General features: G+C 39.6%; 1 protein-coding gene and 1 long non-coding RNA gene across 5 annotated transcripts in view; one reads left to right on the top strand and one right to left on the bottom strand.

The window, feature by feature from the left end:
* ENTPD1 (ectonucleoside triphosphate diphosphohydrolase 1) overlaps positions 1-19845 on the bottom strand; it is a 91027-nt gene that overhangs the window by 35186 nt on the left and 35996 nt on the right. The window contains exons 1-2 of one of the 4 annotated variants that reach the window (XM_040485999.1): positions 16547-16806; positions 9549-9676 (exon numbers count right to left, since the gene is read on the bottom strand). In XM_040485999.1, the coding sequence (XP_040341933.1) occupies positions 9549-9676; positions 16547-16691 (273 nt within the window). In that variant the 5' untranslated portion in view covers positions 16692-16806. Of the gene's footprint in view, positions 1-9548; positions 9677-16546; positions 16807-19845 lie in introns of those variants that run through there. The other 3 variants (XM_040485997.1, XM_040485998.1, XM_040486000.1) reach the window with 3 other exon arrangements.
* Positions 16920-19845, top strand: part of LOC121037040 (uncharacterized) — a 20127-nt gene continuing 17201 nt past the window's right edge. Inside the window, exon 1 of the long non-coding RNA XR_005793586.1 lies at positions 16920-17409. This is a non-coding gene — a long non-coding RNA (uncharacterized LOC121037040). The remainder of the gene's footprint in view (positions 17410-19845) is intronic.

Below are 19845 nucleotides of genomic sequence, written 5' to 3'. Positions count from 1 at the left end.
CCAAGACCTCAAAAACAAAAACATTTTTCTTCAGAAACTTAACTCAAAACCTTCTCCCCCTTCCAAATTACTGTAATAGCCTAGTCTCCTACATCTGCTCTTATCCTCCCACCCTCTACTTCATTGCAGCCAGAGTGATCTCTGCAAAACACAAATCTGATGTTACTGTCCTTCCCATTGCTCTTAGGATTAAAACTAAAATCCTCAACCTGATTTGCAAGAAACAGACTGCACCACCTCTCTCACCATCTTTATCTGGGAGATTCTTGGACTTGCTTTCCTTTTGCCTGGAATACTCTCTATCCATCTCTACCTCAGCTAACTTCCTATTTATTTATTTATTTATTTATTTATTTATTTATTTATTTATTTATTTATTTATTAAAGTAGACTCAAGCCCAGTGCAGAGCCCAATTTGGGGGATGAACTCACAACACTGAGATCAAGACCTGAGCCAAGATCAGGAGTTGAATGTTTAACCGGCTGAGCTTCTTAGGTGCCCCTAACTCAGCTGACTTTGAAAGTAAGGTATGTTCATTCCTTTAAAAAAAAAAAAAAAAAAAAAAAGGGGGTGTTTTTTTTTTTTTTAATGTTTATTCATTTTTGAGACAGAGACAGAGAGACAGAGAGCATGAGTGGGGGAGGGGCAAAGAGAGAGGGAGACACAGAATCTGAAGCAGGCTCCAGGCTCTGAGCTGTCAGCAGAGCCCAACACGGAGCTCAAACTCATGAACCTTGAGACCATGACCTAAGTTGGACACTTAACCGACTGAGCCATACAGGCACCCCTAACTCAGCTAACTTCTAATCATCCTTCAAACATTATTGTAAATGTGATTTCTTTCAAGGAAGACTGCCTGGCTTTCACTTGGTGGCATTCATCACAACTATAATTAATAATTTGTGCCATCTATTAAATGTGTTTCCTTCCCCAGATAGTAAGCTCAATCATATCTATACTGGCTTCCCAATTGTGTAGCCCAGTGCCTAACACAGATACTTAATACATAATTGTTGATACATGAATCTGTGAACAAAGATCTGCTAAATAAGGTATGGTCATAAAGAGATGATGTTATATATTTTTATTTTATTTTAATTCCAGTATAGTTACATACAATGTTATATTAGTTTCAGGTGTAGAATATAGTGATTCAACAATTCTACACATTACTCAGTGCTCATCATGATAAGTGTACTCTTAATCTCCTTCACCTATTTCACTCATCTCCCCACCCACCTGCCCTCTGGTAACGATCAGTTTGTTGTCTATAGTTGAGTCTGTTTTGGGGTTGTTTCTTTTTTGTTTGTTTCTTAAATTCCACAGATAAGTGAAAACATATGGCATTTGTCTTTCCCTGACTCATTTCATTTAGCATTATACTCTCTATCTTTAGCACTATCCATGTTATTGCAAATGGCAAGATTCTTTTTATGGATGAATAATATTCCATATGTATGATATATATATCATATATATGTGTGTGTTTTCCACAGTGCTTTCCACAGTGGATGCGCCAGTTTGCATTCCCACCAATAGTGCACAATGGTTCCCTTTTCCCACATCCTCACCAACACTTGTGCTTTGTGTTTTTGAGTCTAGGCATTCTAACAGGTGTGAGGTGATATCTCATTGTAGTTTTGATTGACACATCCCCGATGATAAGTGATGTTGAGCATCTTTTCATGTGTCTGTTGGCCATCTGTATGTCTTCTTTAGAGAAATGTCTGTACACGTCTTCTGTCCATTTTTAATGGGATTATCTGTTTTTTGGTGTTGAGCTGTATAAGTTTTTTATATATTTTGAATAGTAACACTTTACTAGATATGTCATTTGAAAATATCATCTCCCACCCAGTAGGCTGTCTTTTTATAGTTTTGTTGATTGTTTCCTTTGCTGTGCAGTTTTTATTTTGAAGAAATCCCAATAGATTATTTTTGCTTTTGTTTCCCTTGCTTCAGAAGACATATCAAGAAAAATGTTGCTACAGCTGATGTGAAAGAAATTATTGCCTGTGTTCTCTTCTAGTATTTTTATGGTTTCAGGTCTCACATTTAGGTCCTTAATCAATTTTGAGTTTCTTTTTTGTATGGTGTAAGAAGGTAGTCCAGTTTCATTCTTTTGCATGTATGTGTCCAGTATTCCCAACACCATTTGTTGAAGAAACTTCTTCCCATTGCACATTCTTGCCACCTTTGTCAAAGATTAATTTACCATATAATTATGGGTTTGTTTCTGGGCTCTTGATTCTGTTCTATTGATCTGTGTGTCTATTTTTGTGCCAGTACCACACTATTTTGAAGAGTACAGCTTTGTAGTATATTTTGAAATCTGGGATTCTGATATCTCTGGTTTTGTTCTTCTTTTTCAATATTGCTGTGGTTATTCAGGGTCTTTGTGGTTCCATACACATTTTTGGATTGTTTGTTCTTGTTCCGTGAAAATACTGTTAGTATTTTGATAGGGATTGCATTAAATCTGTAGATTGCTTTGTGTAGTATGGACATTTCAACAATATTGGTTCTCTCAATCCATGAGCATGGAATATCTTTCATTTGCTTGTGTTATCTTCAATTTATTTCATCAGTGTTTTATAGTTCTCAGAGTACAAGACTTTCACTTCCTTGGTTAAGTTTATTCCTAGGCATTTTATTTTTTTGGTGCAATTGTAAAGGGATTTTTTTTCTTACATTCTCTTTCTGTTACTTCTTATTAGTGTATAGATATGCAATGGATTTCTGTATATTGATTTTGTATCCTCTGACCTTACTGAATTCATTTATCAGTTTTAGTAGTTTTTTGGTGGAGTCTTTAGGGTTTTCTATATATAGTATCATGTCATCTGCAAATAGTGAAAGTTTTCCTTCTTCCTTACCAATCTGGATACCATTTTGTTTCTTTTTCTTGTCTGATTGCTCTGGCTAGGACTTCTAGTACCATGTTGAATAAAATGGTGAGTGGACATCCTTGTCTTATTCCTGACATTAGGGGGAAAGCTTTTCATTATTGAGCTGTTAGCTGTGGGTTTTTTTTTTAAAGATATTATTTTTAGGTAATCTCTACACCCATAGTGGAGCTTGAACTCACAACCCCAAGATCAAGAGTAACATGCTCTACTGACTGAGTCAGCCAGGCATCCCAGCTGTGGGTTTTTTATATACGGTCTTTACTATGTTTATGCATGTTCCCTCTAAACATACTTTGTTGAGGGTTTTTGTCATGAATGGATATTATACTTTGTTGCATTCTTTTTCTGCATCTATTGAGATGATAATATGGTTTTTATCCTTTCTCTTGCAGATGTGATATATCATGCTGATTGATTTGTGAATATTAAACTACCTTGAAGCCCAGGAATAAATCCCACTTGATTGTAGTGAATGACTTAATGTATTGTTGGATTTGGTTTGCTAATATTTTATTGAGGATTTTTGCATCTATGTTCATCAGAGATATTAGCCTATAGTTGTCTTTTTTTGTAGTGTCTTTATCTGGTTTTGGTATCAGGGTAATGATGGCCTCATAGAATGAATTTGGAAGCTTTCCTTCCTCTTCTATTTTTGGGAATAGTTTGAGAAAAATAGGTATTAGCTCTTTAAATGTTTGGTAGAGGGGCATCTGGCTGGCTCAGTTGGTAGAGCATGTGACTCTTGATTTTGGGATTGTAAATTCGAGCCCCATGTTGGGTGTAGAGATTATTTAATAAAATCTTTAAAATACACAGACACATACCTACATACATAGATGTTTAGTAGAATTCACCTCTTAAGCCGTCTGGTCCTGGATTTGTGTTTGTTGGGAGTTTTTTGATTACTGATTCAATTTCTTTGTTGTAATAGGTCTACTCAAATTTTCTATTTATTCCTGATTCAAATTTGGGAGGCTATGTTTCTAGGAATTTGTCCATTTCTTCTAGGTTGCCCAGTTTGTTGTCATATAATTTTTCATAATATTCTCTTATAATCCTTTATATTTCTGTGGTATTGGTATTTCTCCTCTTTCATTTTTTGATTTTGTTTATTTGAGTCATCTCTCTCTCTATCTCTCTCTTTGATGAGCCTGGATAAAGGTTTATCAAGTTTGGTTGACCTTTTTAAAGAACCAGCTCTGGTTTCATTGATATGTTCTATTGTCATTTTTAGTTGCCACTGAGTTTATTTCTGCTCTAATCTTTAATACTTCCTTCCTCCTACTCGTTTGGGGTTTTGTTTCTTATTCTTCTAGCTCCTTTAGGTGTAAGATTAGGTTGTTTATTTAAGATTTTTCTTGTTTTTTGAGTTAGGCCTGTATTGATATGAACTTCCCTCTTAGAACAACTTTGCTGCATCCCCCAAATTTTGAACAATTATGTTTTCATTTGCATTTGTCTCCATGTATTTATTTCCTCTTTGATTTCTTGGTTGACCCACTCATTGTTTAGTAGCATGCTCTTTAACTTCCATATATCTGTGCTCTTTCCAGATTCTTGCTTGTGGTTGATTTCTAGTTTCAGAGTGTTGTAGTCCAAAAAGATCCATGGTATGACTTCAGTATTTTTTAATTTATTGAGACTTGCTTTGTAGCCTAATATGTGATCTATTCTGGAGAACATTCTGTGTGCACTTGAAAAGAATGTGTATTCTGTGGGCACCTGGGTGGCTCAGTCAACTGAGTGTCTGACTTTGGCTCAGGTCATGATCTCGCTGTTCATGGGTTCCTGCTTCCTACTTTTCTTACTCCTGCTTATGATCTTTCCTTACCACTCAAAGAGATCCTCCTGGATCTGGATTTCTGTTTCCTTCCCTAGATTCAGGAGGTTTTCAGCTATTTCTTCAAATAAATTTTCTGCCCCCCTTTACACTCTCTTCTCCTTCTGGGAGCCCTATAATGCAAATGTTTTTATGCTTGATGGTGTTGCTGAGTTCCCCAAGTCTGTTTTTATTTTTTTCTCCCATTCAGCTTGATGGCTTCCCATTACTCTGCCCTCCAGGTCACTGATCCACTCTTCTGCTTCCTGTAGTCTACTATTTATTCCATCTAGTGTATTTTTTATTTCAATTTGAGTACTTCATCTCTGATTGGTTCTTTTTTTGTTTTCTATTTCTTTGTTAAGGGTGTCACTCTTTTCTCAAGTCCAGTGGGTATCTTTATGACCATTAATTTAAATTCTCTGTCAGGCATATTACTTATCTCTGTTTGTTATCTCTTGCTATGATTTTGTTCTGTTCTTTTCTTTGGGACAAATTCCTCTGTCTCCTCATTTTGTCTAATTCTCTGCATTTTTTTCTTCTCTGTGTTAAGAAAGATAGCTACATCCCCTGTACTTGAAAGTAATGGCCTTATAAAGAAGAGGTCCTGTAGTGCCCTGGCGTGCAGTGTTCCCTGTTCACCAGAACCTGGCACTTCAGGGGTGTCTCCTATGTGTGATGCCTGTGCCCTGCTGTTGTGGCTGAGCCACTTTTTACTTCAGTCCAATTGTCTGCGATGGCTCTCTTTGCCTGTTGTGGGCAGGGTTTGGTCCCTGTGCTGTTAGTGGAACAGTCTGGGGCCACCTTTGGCTTGAGTTGAGTCAGACCAGGGGTTGGCCAGAGATACATTAGCACAAACTGCAGGGTGTTTCTTGTGTTGTCTTCTGAGAGACTTTCATTGGTTGAAGGGGCCCACAGTCAGACCAGATATCTGCCCCAGCCCACTGCTAGGGCTGCAGGCAGACTGGTTGTGTGGTTATCTTTTCTCCCTGGGGCAGGAGTCACTTTGGAGTGGTGCTGGGTCATCAGGGCTGCTTACACGTTGCTAGGCTTGTTGCACCACTTTGGATGGGCTCTGGTCAAGGGCATATTGGACGGGGCAGGTACACAGAAGAATGTGGGGCTGGGGGCCTGGGGCACACAGTGTTAGCAAGGTTTGTGTAGGTCTGCTGTGGAAGGGGACCTGTAGCCACCAGAACCAAGGCTGGCTGGATTAGAGGGAGTGGGTCCCAAGAAGCACTTGGGAGCAGGGTGGGTTGTGTTAGCAAGGTCTGTTGTGATAGACCTGGAGTGAGACACCTGCATGTCCTCAGGAGAACACAAGGGTGGGGGCAGGCTGTTAGCAAGTTAGGTAGTGTTGGAACAGTGCTGGTTCACAGGTGTCCATGTGTTTATGTTGGGAGGTAGGGGAGGGAGATGGCATCTACCAGCTCCTTTGTTCCTGGAGAAGTCTCTCAATGATCCCTACCCTTCCAAGCACATGCTCTGAGGTTAGTAAACAAATCTCCCTCCTGCACACCCCAGGTGATTTTCAAACTGCTGCTTCTAGGTTGTATCTCCAGGGGCTGTTTGTTGTGCTATCTTTTTAAGGCTGGGGACTTAGTTTCCTCTCACCATCCCAGCTCTTCCAGAACTGAGCTCACTAATTTTCAAAGTTCCAGGTGTAGGCCCCTGCTTCACAGGCAGGATCCCCGTGCCTGAGGTGCTTGGTGTGAGAGTCTTGTCCTCTCCCCTTTCCATGCCTGTATTGTTCTTCCCTCCCACAGACAGTCGCATAGTTCCATTTAGCTTCTAAACACATCCCTGCCCTTCCTACCCTCTGCAATGTGGTCCCCTTCTCTACATTTAACTGTGGAAAGTCTGTTCTGCCAGTCTTCAGATCACTTTCTGGGTTACTTACACTGATGTAGGTGTTATCTTGTTCCATGGAACAAGATGAGCTTAGGGTCCTCCTACTCCATCTTCCCCAGAAGTTTGATGTTATACATTTTTCAAACAAATGTACCAGGTACAAATATCAAAATAAGTGTTATTCTTTAAATCATTTTTGAAAGGAAATAAACTGATTCCAACAAACTACTCAAAGCACTCAAGTAGCTCATGATATTTGGGATGATCCTGGTAATAGTTTACAAACCACCCAAGAAAAGAGTCTCGTTTATTGCTCCTTATTTTAGATTATATAATATTTAATCATACACCTTATTCATCAAACTTAGTTTTGAATGATTTAAGAGATATTATCAAAGAGTATGCTCCAAAGCAGCAATGTCCAATTAAATTTTCTGCAGCAATGGAAATGTTCTATGTCTGCACTGTCCAATTTAGTAGCCACCAGCCACATGAGGCTACTGAATACTTGGAATGTGGCTGGCACAATTAAAAGACAAAATCTTTTATTTTAATTAACTTAAGTTGAAATAGCTGTATAGGGCTAATGACTATCAAATTGGGTAGCATACATAGCTTAAAGCCATCACCAAAGACAAGTGCCTAAAATACTTTTGCCCTCAATATATGCCAGCAATCTTATTAAAATTAATGTATGACCTTAATAAATAGCTAACTTGCATATATAAATTGATCTTTGTGTTAAAGAAACCAGTGATATTGCTATAAAGATTCATTTCATATGCCAGTGCCTACTCTTCAAATACTCATACTTTTTATTTAAAGACTTTGTTCCATTTTGTGGGTCCAATACAACACAGAATCACAACAGAGTCAATGGTGACCACTGTGATTGCAGAAGTATTCTTTGGGAACACGGAGCTCAGGTCTGTCATGGATTTTGCCTCCTAGATAGTCCCCCTCTCCAATGATGCAATAATGAACATGTAAAAAGGTCAAATCAAGAAGACATGTACTTTTGGAGCTGGTAAACAAATAGCAAAACTAAGATGTCACGAGACTTCAACTGTGAGTGAAGTTTTGCCAAGAGAGCCGACATCACTCAACATTAAAAGGCAAGAGACCATCGACAATGAGATAATATCAGCCTTCTGTGCTGACAAAGGGGCTGCTGTGCACAGTTCCACTGAGTTGAGTTTGTGTTGCAAAGGAATGCCAATGTAATATCCAGGCCTCTGCTATACAGCAACTGATTTGGGTGGGTGGCAAAAGTTTTAGAAGCCCGGCATATGCATCCATCTTTCCAGTCTCACAGTTTAGTAACTTCAAATACAAGAAAATATGCTTTTGAAGATGTATTCCAGAGCCTCCATGGTCAAGTTAACTTCTGAACATATGTACAGTTCATGTACATACGTGCCAATATGTACAACATTAGCATATTGATATATTCTGGGCCATTTTAGTTTTATTTACTTGTAGATTAATTTCAATGAAAGTTTAAAAAGGTGTGTTTACAACATAAATTTACATTTACCATATGCTTATTACTTAACAGATTAAATAATGACCACATTATAAGGTACTCATGAGACATTCATGTTTTAGAAATTTTACTTTGATGAGTTTGAAAGGAAGCAGAAATAAATCACAACAGAGTTAATGACCCTAATTATTTTTAAAATTTTATTTATTTAATTCAAGTTAGTTAACATACCGTGTAGTATTGATTTCAGGAGTAGAACCCATTGATTCTGTCACTTACATATAATGCCCAGTGCTCATCCCAGCAAGTGCCCTCCATAATGCCCATCACTCATTTAGCCCATCCCCCCAACCTACCTCCCCTCCAGCAACCCTCAGTTTATTTTCTGTATTTAAGAGTCTCTTATGGGTTGACTCCTCTGTTTTTGTCTTATTTTTCCTTCTCTTCCCCTATGTTCATCTGTTTTGTTTCTTAAATTCCACATATGAGTGGGGCACCTGGGTGGCTCAGTCGGTTAAGCGTCCGACTTCGGCTCAGGTCATGATCTCACAGCTCGTGAGTTCGAGCCCCACATTGGGCTCTGTGCTGACAGCTTAGAGCCTGGAGCCTGCTTCAAATTCTATGTCTCCCTCTTTCTCTGTTCCTCCCCTGCTCATGCTCTGTCTCTCTCTCCTTCAAAAATAAATAAAAACATTAAAAAAATTTTTTTTAATTCCACATGAGTGAAATTATATATTTGTCTTTCTCTGACTGACTTATTTCGCTTAAATAATACACTCTAGTGCCATCCATGTTGTTGTAAATGGCAAAATTTCATTCTTATTTTCAATGATATTAACTAGCTCTTCAAATGTTGGAAATTTCCCAAGAAATCTGTCCATCCATGAATTCATTTCAAATTACTATATTCGATACATGTATATTTTCTTTGCATTTTTAAAACTGATTTTGCTTCTTTCTCTAGTATTTTGGAGATGAGGAACAGATCTTCTCCACATTCTTTGACCTTCAAAGTGCTTTATACAATGCTAATAAATTTTATTATTTTGGTGACAGTAGTAATTGAATAAGAAGAACAAAGAGTACAGTGTTGTGACACATCCACAATGAAACAATGAGTAAGAAGTAGAGATAGTACTAGATCAGAGAATATCAGCACAAAATATTCCCACAAAATACTAGCGCATATCTGGATGTAGTGAATTAAGTATCTGTTTCTGTTAAAGTACTAATAATAATTATTGGTGAACAAGCATAAACACAATTCTCTTCCTACCACTACTTGATTCAAGGCATTCTCTCTTCCAGAATGAACATTGTTTCCATTTTACCCCCTTAATTCAATGGATACTGACTTGCTCCTGAGCTGCCAGAACCTCCACTCCTCCTGAAAAGCTCTTGAGCTTTTACCAAATCTTGAGATTTACCATAACTTCCTTCCCTCGCCCAACCCCAGCCAGGCCCCCTCAAGATTTGATTTACCTTAACATTTTCTGGCACTGGTTTGTTCTGGGTCAGCCCCACAGCGATCAAAGCAATCACAGCCATGATAGAGGAGAAGCCAAGGACGATCAGTATGTTTCTAGAACAAAATCTCTTCAGTTCAGACTCTAAAATCAAAAGCAGAAAAGGAAATACCAATAAGAAGTCAACAAACATTGACTTTCCCTCCACTTTCTGTATGGTCTTGTGCTAGCTATCTGGAGACATCAAAGATAGATAAAGGTCCATCTTTATTCATAAAACACTTGCAAAGTAATAGGTAAATAATTCAAGAACAAAAGGATTTGTTTGTTCTGTGATGAGGACCAAGACTGAATTAGTGGCTTTGGTAAGGCGAATGGACAGAATTGGGTCAGTGGTCAGATAAGGAATGAGGAGACAGAAGAATCCCAAATTGGCAATTTAATAGGTCATGTAGGTCTATCAGGATACAAGTAACAAATAACAAAAAAGCAAGAATCGTCCTCATTTCTCAAATATACCACAAAATGCTTAAGATGTTAAAAAGTATTTAGAAAAAAAAGATGTTAAAAAGTATTCAGAATATATCATCAAACATGAAACTCCCACTACCTCAAGATATTTTCTGGCTTGATATCCCCTTGCATTTCAGCCACATTATATGTTGTAATTGGTAATAGCATAGAGGCTGTGGAGTTTTGAACATATCATCATTCCCATTATCTCATCTATTCTGTTCTTAACCTGTCATGGGACATAAAAAAGCTCCAAGCAAAGAATTAGATAAAAGGCAAAAATTACTTTGATCATCATGAAGACAGCATATAGCAGAAGTGAACAAGAAATGGAATGCTGCCCACTCCCTCCATTCTAACAACTCACTCTCTTCCTCTTTCAACTTCCCAAACTATCCCTAAACTTTTTTCTTAGACTTTGAAGAAGAAGGATAGGATAAAGCAATAAAGAAGCACGTGAAATGAGATGGGTTCTACAGAAGAGACTGCACTTCTCTAAAGACAGGGCATGGGATTAAAACAGCTGAAAGAGGAGCCCAATTGAGTCTTTCCCTCTGGGTTTCCCTCTTGATTAGCAGCAGCTACCGCATACTGAGACAGGAGTTCCTCCTTAAGCTTTTGAGCAGAAGCTTGGATTTAATCCAAAGAATTGTAACTGCATGGGTCTCCAGTCTGCTCATCAACCTCTAGTATCTTGACCAATCTTTACCCATCAGACCAAACAGTACAAAACTTAGGAGAAAAAGTTTTAACAAAATCATTAGCTACTGCTTCCAAACACAGCAACAATAGATGAAATATACAGCACTTCCCCCACCCCTTCTCCCTTCTCAAAAGAACTTCAATTTTGTTCAGATGCTTGCCATTCCTCCAAGCGGTCCACATACCTCATGGGAAAAGGATACAACCCTCCAGCTCAGGGTCAAGCCTGATTGTTGTGCATAATCTCATTCCCTCACCAATGACTAGTTCAACAATGGATATGTACCCAAAAATAGTCCATGAGATCCTAGAGGAAGGCTGCTGGGGCAAGTTCAGGAAAAGAAAGGCAGCATTCTCGTCTTCCTCAGACATTGCCCTGCCTGGATAGGATGACATCCAATGATGGCAGAACACAGAGACGGAGAGAACTTAAGTTTTTAATGGCATTTTGTACTGGTGAAACAACAAATCCTGATCCAGTCCTCCCATGAGACTTATGCTTTGGCCCAGTTAGAGTCAATATTTTAATACTTTGAAGCCAAAACATCCTAATATAACTGGTATGACAGAAGTCTGTTTGATGCCAGGGTTCTGGAGTCTGGAAAAGAGCATCCCCCTAGGTACTACCTGCCTCAGTTCCCAAAGTTATGATATTGACAATCACAACTTGTAACATGCAGCACTTTGGATGAACAATTACAAATCAAATACCAAGGGTAGCGCACTGCAGCAATGTTTCTACTTTAATTGAATTTTGAATGCTCTACTCCCTCAAGCTGTTCCCCAAAAATCTACCTATTAAGTTATTTTGTTCTCATAAGTATGACAATTTTGCTTTCTCACTTTCCTTCCACATCCATTGGGCACTAATCTTAGTGGTGAAAAAGACCAACAAGGTCCCCACTCTTTGGAGTTCACAATCTAGCTGGGGAGATAAATAAACCAGAACAGAAGTGACAAATAAGTGACTTCAGGTCATGATACATGCTAAGAAGAAATTTAAACTAAGGAATGTTTACAGTTTAATGGAAATTAAGTAATGGGATATGCAGCAAAGTTGTGGTGGGAGAATTAAACTGAAGCAGGAAAGCCTCTCCAAGAAGGTGACATTTGAGCTGAGACCTGGATGTTGAGCTATGAGAAGGAGTAACAACATTTCAGAAAAAGGGGACAGCAACTGCAAAAGCCCTGAAGTAGGAAACAGCTCAATGTGACTGTTTCTTCCATTTCCTAATGAGATTATTTACTAACATCATTATTCCTGAACAGTTGGAAATATACTTTCCCACATTTACCCAGGTTTCCGATGACATCCCTATTATTAGAATGTATTGAAGACTTTCATCATATTCTTATTAAAGGTAAGACAAGAAAAAGAACTTGAAGAGAAAGCTAAGGAACTTTTCATACACGTTTTTTAAAATGAACCTGGGGCGCCTGGGTGGCGCAGTCGGTTAAGCGTCCGACTTCAGCCAGGTCACGATCTCGCGGTCCGTGAGTTCGAGCCCCGCGTCGGGCTCTGGGCTGATGGCTCAGAGCCTGGAGCCTGTTTCCGATTCTGTGTCTCCCTCTCTCTCTGCCCCTCCCCCGTTCATGCTCTGTCTCTCTCTGTCCCAAAAAAAAAAAAAATAAACGTTGAAAAAAAAAATTTTTAAATGAACCAAAAAAATAATGGCTCAGTTTGTTTTTTATGTAACTGGCTAGATTCCCAGGGAGGAGTAATTAAAATACTACCATGTTTTCTATGGATTATGGCAGGTAGTTTTCCAAAGCCCTGATCACATGCAGGAAGCCAGACTCTTCTTAGGAGGTGGTCCTAGATGTACCACTAAACACAAGGGTCCAGGTGGGACTTAGCTGTGTTGTGCTCATAAAAAGGGAACCACTTAGGTTACTACCCCTCTTCTCTGGCCCCCAGAAACCTTTCAGATGTCATGACTGCTTTTATCAAATCCTGTTATGGAAAATTCACAGTGACTGTGTCTCCCAGACTCCTTGAAAAGCCCTTAATTTGCTTTGTGGATAACAGAAATTTGGTTTCTATCACAGCATGTGAAATACGATTTCAAAAACCAATTTCAAGAAACATTTTATATCAGAATATCTAATGGCAAAGTGTTGTGTTTGTTTTCCTTTGAATTGTCTCACTATACTGGAAAATTCAAGATTATTACTTCCTTCCCATTTTCCCCTTTCATATGATGAGCAGGGAAATGTTTCTATTTAAGATGAGAGAACCAAGTAGAAAGTTCAGCTCTCACTTGAGACACAAAACTGAAGGAAACCCAAGCTTTGAGAAAACCGATTGATTTCAAGCCAATTAGCTATGTCTGAGGAAAAAAACCAAAAACAAAAAATGATGTTTTTATTCTTATGCAACAGCCATCCTGACATCTATAGTTAGCATCCTATTAAAGTGAAGATCAGTCTTATTTAGTTTTGTCCTTAGCGAAAATTCTGCTGTACAGAGAAATCCTGGCATCTCTACTTCATGATATCAAAGACGTAATATCTTAAAATTTTACTATATGAATAAAAAGATTTGGAGTGTTGGCAGATGTGGTGGCTTTCAGGCAAAAACAACCCAAGATCCTGTGTGACTCACTAGATTCAGACCGTTTCCAATTTGATGGGTCACATCCGGACTAAGCTTGGCTCATCACATAGAAGAAGAGCAAACACAGACAAGCACTGGTGAGTAAACACCAGTAGAGTGCTGTGGCCCTTGATGTGGGCATTGACAAAACTTCAGGACAGTCACTGAAGTTCAAGGGACTGGTCCTAATCTGGCCCCACCATTCCCCCAAATCCCAGCGTCAAAGTCCCTGCTCCATTTCTCCTATCTTCCTTCTTTTCCATCAAGTAGTTGTTCTTGGTGACACACATTTAGGTTGTTCTCACACTTCAGGGTTTTAAGATCTTTCTCAATTCTCAGTTCATTCCAGGTGCCTTAGACCCACCCTCTTCTGTGGTGATATCCACTCTGGTCCAGTCACTTCCACCTCTGCTACGACAGACCTTTCTTATACCTTCCACCCCTTCCAGTGCCCTTCCCTATCAGAATCCATCCATGTATGGCTGCAGAAATCTCCCATAACTGACATTCCCACGGTTCTTCCTGATCAAGAGTCTAAGGTAGCTTCCTGTGGGCTGCCAGATGAAAGCCATACTGATCTACCTAGACCTCTCAACCCTCTGGAAATGTAAGCCCTTTCTATCTCACCATTCCAAGAAGCAGATGTTTTTCTTCAAGATCATACTGCCTGACATCATGTTCACTAGAATGTAAATATCCTGAGTGCAGGGACTTTTCTTCTGGCTTGTTCATTGCCATATTCCCAGTATAATGAATAAATAAATCTTCAGATTCTTCTCCTGAGAATCTGAAATTTCTATCACTTAGAATTCTATTCCCCTCTTTCTCCACTTCTTTTTCCTTGTCTCTTTTAAAATCAAGCTCAATAGCCAGACTTCAAGTTGTATTACAAAGCTGTAATCATCAAGACAGGATGGTACTGGCACAAAAACAGACACTCAGATCAATGGAACATAATAGACGACCAAGAAGTGGACCCACAAACGTATGGCCAACTAATTGTTGACAAAGCAGGAATGAATATCCAATGGAATACAGTCTCTTCAGCAAGTGGTGCTGGGAAAACTGGACAGCGACATGCAGAAAAATGAACCTCAACCACTTTCTTACACCATACACAAAAATAAACTCAAAATGGATGAAAGACCTAAATGTAAGACAGGAGGCCATCAGAATCCTCGAGGAGAAAGCAGGCAACAATCTCTTTGATCTTGGCCACAGCAACTTCTTATTCAACAAGTCTCTGGAGGCAAGGGAAACAAAAGCAAAAATGAACTATTGGGACCTCATCAAAATAAAAAGCCTCTGCACAGCGAAGGAAACAATCAGCAAAACTAAAAGGCAACCGACAGAATGAGAGAAGATATTTGCAAATGACGTATCAGATAAAGGGTTAGTATCCAAAATCTCTAAGAACTCATCAAACTCAACACCCAAAAAACAAATAATCCAGTGAAGAAATGGGCAAAAGACATGAATAGATAGTTTTCCAAAGACATCCAGATAGCCAACCAACACATGAAAAAATGCTCAACATCACTCATCATCAGGGAAATACAAAGCAAAACCACAATGAGATGCCACCTCACACCAGTCAGAATGGCTAACATTAACAACTCAGGCAACAACAGATGTTGGTGAGGATGTGGAGAAAGAGGATCTCTTTTGCACTGCTGGTGGGAATGCAAACTGGTGCAGCCACTCTGGAAAACAGTATGGAGGTTCCTCAAAAAATTAAAAATAGAATTACCCTACGACCCAGCAATTGCACTACACTACTAGATATTTATCCAAGGGATGCAGGTATGCTTTTTCGAAGGGGCACATGCACCCCAATGTTTAGAGCAGCACTATCAACAATAGCCAAAGTATGGAAAGAGCCCAAATGTCCATCGATGGATGAATGGATAAAGAAGAAGTGGTATATGTATACAATGGAGTATTATTCGGCAATCAAAAAGAATGAAATCTTGCCATTTGCAGCTATGTGGATGGAACTGGAGGGTATTATGCTAAGCGAAATGAGTCAGTCAGAGAAAGACAAATATCATATGACTTCACTCATATGAGGACTTTAAGACGCAGAACAGATGAACACAAGGGAAAGGAAGCAAATATAATATAAAACAGGGAGGGGGACAAAACAGAAGAGACTCTTAAATATGGAGAATAAACAGAGGCTTACTGGAGGGGTTGTGGGAGGGGGGATGGGCTAAATGGGTAAGGGACATTAAGGAATCTACTCCTGACATCATTGTTGTACTATATGCTAACTAACTTGGATGTAAATTTAAAAAATAAAATAACAAAGTAAATAAAAATTAAAAAAATAAAATCAAGCTCAATAGGAAGCTATGTTCCCATCCATATGCTTCAAAGCTCAATTGTTCCAGTAGTTCTCTCTCCATGTGCTGCTTCTGGATACTTAATGGATTGAGCCATTTGTTTGGGAGGTCTATAGCTATTTGGGGAGGGGCTATGCTTCATTTGTTTTTTCAGTTAGTCATTCAATAATTACTTATGGAATGTATTATACTGTGCACTAGACCTGCCCTAGGCTCTAAGCTACAGCAATGAACAAAACAGATAAGCATCCCCATCCGCATGGTGCTTATATCCTAGTCTGGAAGAAAAGACAATAAACAAGATAAGTAAAATTTAGAGTATATTACATAACCATAGGGGCTAAGGAAGGAGGAGAAAAAAGCAGGAAAGGTGAAGAGAAAGGATAAGTTTATTATGAAAGGTCTCTCTGAGATGGTGATATTGATGACAGTCAAAGATGTGAAAAGAAAGCATGCATACCTGTTGAGCAAGAGCATTTAAAGCAACCAGAATTGCATGTGCAAAGGCCCTGAGGGTGAGACAGTGCCTGGTCATGAGGTCAGTGTGACTGGAAGAGTGATGCAGGGGAGAATAATAAAAGATTGTCAAGTGGGTAACTGAGTTGCTTGCTTATAGGACCTTGCAGGTTCCAGCAAGGTTTTGCCTTATTCTAAGAGATCTGACTTATTTCTAGTCATTTGTATTATCTACACTCAGCACCATAAGGTAAATAAGAAATCATCAAGGGCCTTTAAAGTCCCTGGAAAGGGAGGATGTGGCCTTTTAGGCAGCACACACCTGCCTCTTGTGATGAGGTGCTGAGGCTACCCCAATGAGGTCAGGTCACAGCACAATCACACAACCAAATATAGGCAGACCTGGCTCTGTTGAAGAAAAGACTGTGTCAAGACCAGGTGAGATGGATCCAGGAGGAATAAATACTATCACGTGGGAGGTCTTCTCTATACCTTCTGGCCTTGGTGGATCAGGACCAGAGAATCTTTGCTGAGAGAACATCATCATGAGGGTTCACTGAGCCAATAGTCACCATGATCCATGAGCAGAATGCTAAACTCCACAAACATCTGAAGGGTGGCTCAAGATATAGCAGAGCCCAGACAAGCTCACCTTTGCTCAGCCTCTCTGAGTGTCCACTTCCTCATGTGCAAAATGGGGTCCATAATAGTACTTACTTCATAGGGTTGCTAGGTAAGATTCGATGAGCAAACAATACATAGCAGCCTATACTTCAAGAGCCTTCACTGTACTCCAGATTCTGCTCTTAGCACTTTGAATATAGCCACCCATTTAACCCTCACAACAATCCTCTGACGTAGATGTACTATTATCATCTGCATCAATTTCCTAGGGCTATCAACAACAAACTACCACAAACTTGGTGACTTAAAGCAATAGAAACTTATTCTCTCACAATTCTGGAAGGCAGAAGTCCAGAATCAAGGTGTCAACAGGGCCAAAGGCTCTGGAGGAGATTTCTTTCTTGCATCTTCCAGTTTCTGGTGGCTCCTGGTATTCTTTGGCTTGTGGCTACGTCTCTCCAATCACTGCCTGCACACGGCCTTTTCCCCTGTGTCTGTGTGTGCTACATTTCCCTCTCTTTTCTCTTATAGGACACCAGTGATTGGATGTAGGGCCCACCCTAAATCCAGAATGAACTCATCTCAAGATCCTTAATTACATTAGCAAAGACCCTTTTTCTAAATAAGCTCACAATTTACAGGTAGGTACTATTATCATCATTACTGTCACTCTACAGATGAGGAAAGTGAGTCACAGAGAAGCTAAGTAAGTTGCCCAAAGTTACACCGATGTAAATGTTGGGACCAGGAAGTAAGCACAGGTATTCTGGACCCAGAGGCCAGGCTTTTAACCACTGCCCTACCCTGCAGCACATGACTGAGGCTTAGTACAGTGCTTGGCACATAGTACTGGTGCTGTATGTGGGAGCCAGTCCCATTATCCAGAAGTGAAAAGTGACTGACTTTGAGGATTTGGCTATAAGAGTGGTCTGGACTGTTGTCACAGGTGAAAACAGACAATGTTTTACCTTTAAAATAGAGTCTTTGGTCCCTAGGAGTCAGAAGCTTGGAGCTAAGTAGCAGAGACTGAGATTGTAATTCCCCAAGAAGTTAAGGGGACTTGGTCAAAGTCATACATTTTGTTTGTTGGTTGGTTGGTTTGTTGGGGGGGCGGGGAGGGGCAGAGAGAGAGAGAGGAACCTGAAGCAGGCTCCAGGCTCTGAGCTGTGAGCACAGAGCCTGACATGGGGCTCTAACCCACAAACCATGAGATCATGACCTAAGCTAAAGTCAGACACTTAGCTGACTGAGCCACCCTGGTGCCCCTCAAATCATACATACAGACATGTGGCAAATGGCAGAGAGGGTTTCGATCCAAGTCTCTCATGTCCACTCCACTGCCTCAGCCATTGCTCTGCATTAGGGACATGTAGAAATTAATTACTCAGCTTCGTTCCTTGACTCAATGCAAAAGAACACACCCCAATTTCTGTTCAAATGGAAAGATCATATTTCATCTCACACCCCCCATATTTTCCCAATTAATAAATCCGGAGTCAAATTTGAGGACAAAGCTGTTTAATTTGGTGGGGTTTTTTCCTGTGTTTTTAAGTAAAGGAAGTCAGTACAATGTCAACAAATACGCAAATGCTAAAAATAAACTGAAAGGCCTCAATGATGACTAGTTAGTTAAAGGGCAAAAGGCAAAGGAGAGGGAGGGAAAACACGATTGACCCAGGCTTGGGAGACATGGGCAAGAAGACAGATCCAGAGAATAAGAGGGGAAGGGAGAGGTGGAGGATGGGAATGGAAAGAGAGGGAGAGATGATTAATTGAGTAAATTACCCATGCCCTGTCCTACTGATCCCTTGAACCACAGACTTCAGAGGAAGCTATTTGCTTCTATTTATGATCATTTATTCCTAATCTTTGAAATGTTAATTAGCTGGTTAATTTCAGCCCACAACTCTTTCGAAAAGGAGCACATTTATCTTAACTCGCAGTGGAAATGCGAGTAGGGGTGCTGAGCTCTTCCTGCAAATTGGATTCTACCACCCCCATGTTCCCCTCTCCAAGGCTCTTGCTGTGAGCTGTGCTCTTTTCAGATTAGCAGCAAGTAACTGACGTTGCATTTGGTGTGCCTGACTGGAAAAATTGTTAATGACTGCAAAAATCAAATGCCAATAGGGGCTCTATGTATGAGAAATAAGGAAGCAAAGGAGTCTCCTTCCTCGCTCTTCTCCTTACTTCCTCCCACCATACCATCTACCACCTCACCCACACCCCTTCTGGCCTCTCCTGAATTATTTTGCCCATAGACTGCATGGAGCACAATAAGTCTTTGTGGTCATCATGGAATCCCGTATTCAAGTATAGGGCTGGCAAGGAAGAGGGTTGTTTCCAGCAAAGTGACATCACTGAGACTGCAGACAGGAATTCCCTGTGTCCCAGCCAAAAAGTGTAACAATCTCATGTATTGATGGTCTTTGCACTAAGCACATTGCTTTCACTAAATGAATCCTCTTCCACAACTGAATTGAAGAAATGCATCCTGGGGACTCTGCCCTTTCTCAGAGCAGCTGCATTTGTCAATAAACTTTGGTTAGTTTCAGCCAGTGACAAAGACTATGAAAATCTGTACTGGCCATATATCACCAGAGTAGGGGGTCAGAGGCAAGGTGGAGTAAACTGACTCACTCAGGTTACCTAGATTTACAGTCCCCTGTGTTCTATACCTTACATTCATAAATTCTCTCATTTCTATCTCCACATCTTTGCACCCATGAGATATAAAAGTCAGAAGCAACATAAAACTATTTCTGCAGCAAAATATGCCATAAACAAGGTAAAAAGTTACAAAGTACGAAAAATGTTTGTAACAGCTATGAACCAGTTAGTTTCCTTAATATATAGAGTCATTAAAAATCATTAAGAATATGATCAACCTATCTAATAGAAAAATAAGCAAAAGCCATGAATAGGCACTTCAAAGAAATATATTCTCAATATATTAAATGTATTTTCAGTGTCCTTAATTAAAGAAATGCAAATGAAAAAATGGGATAACTTTTATCACTTGTCAGAATAGAAAAGTTTTTTTTATTTGATAACATTACTAAATGCTTATTAGAATGGGG

The sequence above is a fragment of the Herpailurus yagouaroundi genome, unplaced genomic scaffold (genome assembly GCF_014898765.1).
Source record: "Herpailurus yagouaroundi ecotype Mexico unplaced genomic scaffold, PumYag 163, whole genome shotgun sequence".
Lineage (NCBI taxonomy): Eukaryota > Metazoa > Chordata > Mammalia > Carnivora > Felidae > Herpailurus > Herpailurus yagouaroundi.
The sequence above is the reverse complement of the archived record's forward strand: the minus strand, read 5'-3'. Positions and strand labels throughout refer to the sequence as shown.